The sequence below is a fragment of the Hevea brasiliensis genome, chromosome 4 (assembly GCF_030052815.1).
Source record: "Hevea brasiliensis isolate MT/VB/25A 57/8 chromosome 4, ASM3005281v1, whole genome shotgun sequence".
Classification (NCBI taxonomy): Eukaryota; Viridiplantae; Streptophyta; class Magnoliopsida; order Malpighiales; family Euphorbiaceae; genus Hevea; species Hevea brasiliensis.
The window spans coordinates 21,612,438-21,616,156 of NC_079496.1; the positions used below are offsets into that span (position 1 = coordinate 21,612,438).

A 3,719-nucleotide genomic window follows, 5' to 3' on the forward strand; every position below is an offset into this window, starting at 1 on the left:
CAGATCGGATTTGAGTTTTATATATTGAGTATCTGTTCCCCAAACCCGTTTATATAAATATTTAATTAAATATAAAATATATGCTTTTTTAATAATATTTGTAAAGTTTTATATATTTTCTTTATATAAAATAAAATTGAAATATTTTTTGAAATTATTAAATTTTTAAAATATAAATTATTAATAAAAATAATTTTTTATACTGATTATTAAATAAATATATAAAATTAAAAGGGTTTGGATTTTTTTGGGTAATAATTATCGGGTTTGGGACAGGTTCAGGTTTTGAGAATATTAATCGGGTTCGGGTTCGGGTTCGGGTTCGGTGATTTTTGTGGGTACCCTACCCGTTGCCATCCCTACTTTCCATCAATTCCTCTTGTAAATTTTAATATGAGTAAGTAGAATCTTTAGATTTCAGAGTTGAAAACTATGTTTTAGATTAATTAATGAATTTAAATTGGTTTATTTCAAATTTTATATAAATATGAGTTTTGATTCTTTTCTTTATGTACCTATTTTATTTGCCTAATATTGGTACTCATTGCATATTGTTCTAATCTTTGATTGAAAAACTGAAAGATAAAAATCATTGATAAATAATCAAGGGTTAGAACTTAAAATCACCTAAATTTAAAAATAAACTAGGAATTTAAGTGAATTTATTGATTGGTTACAAAATTTAACGGATTTTAAGTAAATCAAATATCGTACGAAAGTAGATTTGTTTTTTTTAAAATACTCTTTGGTTTGCTTAGAAAAAATATCAAATGACTTTAGAATCAATCCCCTCCAACTACTATTTTCTCTTAAAATTGAATGGATCAAAATAAATCCCAATTTATACATAAACCTCAACTCTGAAATCATTTTTACCTTTAATTAATCTTTAAATTTAATTACCCATTATTAATTTAATTTAATCACATTTAATTTAAAATTTTATTTACTTTATTATTTTCTTATTTTATTTAAAATTATCAATTTCACCAAATTTATTTAAATTTATACTTACTTTCATTATTATTAACTTAAATAATTATTTCATTCATAATTTTATATTTAAACACAAATCCTCGTAGAAATAATATTTGATTTATTATTTAATACGACTTGTATATTTATAAAATAAACATCTTTGCTTGGTTTCATAATGATTAGAATTATCTTTCCTTTAAATTTTACAAAAATTTATTTCAATTAATTTTTTTCATTAATTCTTACATTTAAAATAAAAAATTTTAAATTATTTAAAAATAAAAAAAATATAATTATGTAAAAATAAAAGCTTAATTATTATTTCAAAAGGAGAAAATTAATTAAAATAAAATTATTTTTTTATTAATAATCTTTAATTTAATAATATTAGAATCAACGAGACTAACATCAAGATGATGTAAAATTATTTGTCTTTTATCAATTAAAATTCATAAGAAGATGAAAACATCAGCTTGATGTCATCTGATTCTAATTTCTTCTTGATTAGTCCTTTAGCTTTTTGTCTGGAGTCTTCTTTCTTCGGTGCTAATTATTATGGGGATGATTGCAGAACTTTGCTTTGCTTGAGCTTTAGTCTTCCACATGCTAGTTTAGTATCAAATTAAATGGTTTTCAACGACAGCAAAAGTTCAAGAACACTTATTTAACATTCTATGCTAACTTTTTAAAAAAGTTCAATGTTGTATCACCATGATTTGAAAACTGAAACACTATTAGATTTGATAACATTCACTCTTTCATTCATAATAGATCTCATCATATATATGACATATAAAAAAGAAGCTACTATCATGTAAACAAAATGCAGATGACGACGGCAAATGCATTCCTCCAGAATACATACACAAATACTAGTAAGGAAGAGCACAAAATACAATGCTATGAGAGCCACAACTAAGTGCCTTCTCAAACTCGAGCAATTACGTTCCTTCTACCCTAAAATCAAAGCAAAGGCACAGCTAAGTAACCTTGCCAATTATTTAAAAAACAGCACATAAACACAGGTAATATGGATATATATACCTATCTCTTCCTCCTACTCAATCCCAAACTTCTTTTTCAGCACAAGGACAAATTCATAGACCTTTTGAGGGTCAGGAAGAGACTTGGATACAGACTCTTTCTGCAGGCACCTCTTAGCCCAAGCAATCAGCACAGGACACTCAGGCTCTATGCTGAAGTTGCCACAGGTCTCATAGGCATAAAACCAGGAATAGAATGGTATAAGTGCAACATCCACATATCCCATGCTCTCACCACCAAAATAAGGCTTGTTTCCAAGCTCACCTTCCAACAACTTAAGGGCCTCAATGAATTCTTTCTTGGCTGCCTCCTGCTCATCTCCCTTTGTAGTCCATATCTTCCTCCCAATATCATATATCTGCAGTGCAGATCATGAGTGAATTAACTAATTAGCTCCTGCATTATATTTTCAATTATAAAGAAACCCCTTAAAATCTAATAATTAACATTCATTTTCAACTAGAAATTAAAGAGAATTGATTACTACAATTACTACATAATTTTATTTATTATATTTTTTTCTTAATATTAGGTGCATAATATGCAATTTCTTTTTCCCAAACAAAGAAAAAAATAAATATATCTTGTCAGGACAGAAATGTGAAAACCTGCCTCCAATCGACCAAACAAAACAGATCCGCAGAATTATAGCAAAAACAAGTTTTTCTTACAGATCCTATGCACAAAAATCTTCCCAGTTCCAGGAAAATTTCCACTAAAAATCCCAGTGAAGATCTCTTCTTTTTTTTCCCCTTTTCTTTTCAATTTATTTGTTCGACGGAAAACCCAAATGAAAACAAAAGCAAAATCATAGAGATCTATGTATATACCTTCTTGTCAATAAAATCAGCCCAGAATCTAGCCTGGGCTCTCAGGTAAGGATCGGACGGCAAGAGAGGAGACTTATCCTTCCAGACCTCATCAACATACTGAACGGCAATAAGAGACTCACAAATGGGTTTTCCATTGTGGATGAGAACAGGGATCTTCTTGTGAACTGGGTTCATCTGCAGAAGAAGAGGGCTTTTGTTCCTCAAGTCTTCTTCTCTGTACTCATACTTGACACCCTTCTCAGCCAAGGCTATTCTGACTCTCATCCCAAAAGGGCTTGACCAGAAATCCAAAAGAATCACTTCTTCTGCCATTTCTGCTTGGCTTAGCTACACTGTAACTGCGCGTCAACTCTCTTAGCGGCGGAGACTGAATGAACCTACGATGCAAATGGTGGTTGGTGCGTATGGATTATATAGCAGATTTTATTTATTTATTATTTTTGTTGAAGATTCTAGAGAGTCCGATTACAGTAGAAAAAAAAAAGTTGAAAATTACATATAAATATTCTCTCTTTTTTTTTTTTATTCTTTTGCTGCTTTTGCTGTATGTTTTAGGATCACAATTATTTCTGAATTTTCCGTTACATCCAAAGGCGATTAATTTTTTTTTTTTTTACCTTATTTTGATTTTAATATTGTGTGCGGTAAAAAAAAAAAAAAAGAGTCCTCTTTTCTCGCATCGATTTTATATAATTAACTTAATGTTAATATATTATTATTTTTATTAAATATTAACTTAATTATATATATTATTAAAATTATATTTAAAATTTATATTTTTTATAGTTTATTTTTAATAAATAATTTTATATTATATAATAATAAATTAAAATAAAATATAAAAATAATTATACTTTTAATATT

At 27.8% G+C, this 3,719-nt stretch overlaps 1 protein-coding gene across 1 annotated transcript; it reads right to left on the reverse strand.

Moving 5' to 3' along the window:
• Positions 1-1,717: 1,717 nt before the first annotated feature.
• Positions 1,718-3,322, reverse strand: LOC110657631 (probable glutathione S-transferase). The gene is made up of 2 exons (XM_021814921.2): positions 2,853-3,322; positions 1,718-2,380 (listed from the first exon to the last, which is right to left on the reverse strand). Exons 1-2 carry the CDS (start codon positions 3,165-3,167, stop codon positions 2,036-2,038), a joined length of 660 nt encoding a protein of 219 aa, XP_021670613.2. The 5' UTR covers positions 3,168-3,322; the 3' UTR covers positions 1,718-2,035.
• Between the last annotated feature and the right edge of the window lie 397 nt (positions 3,323-3,719).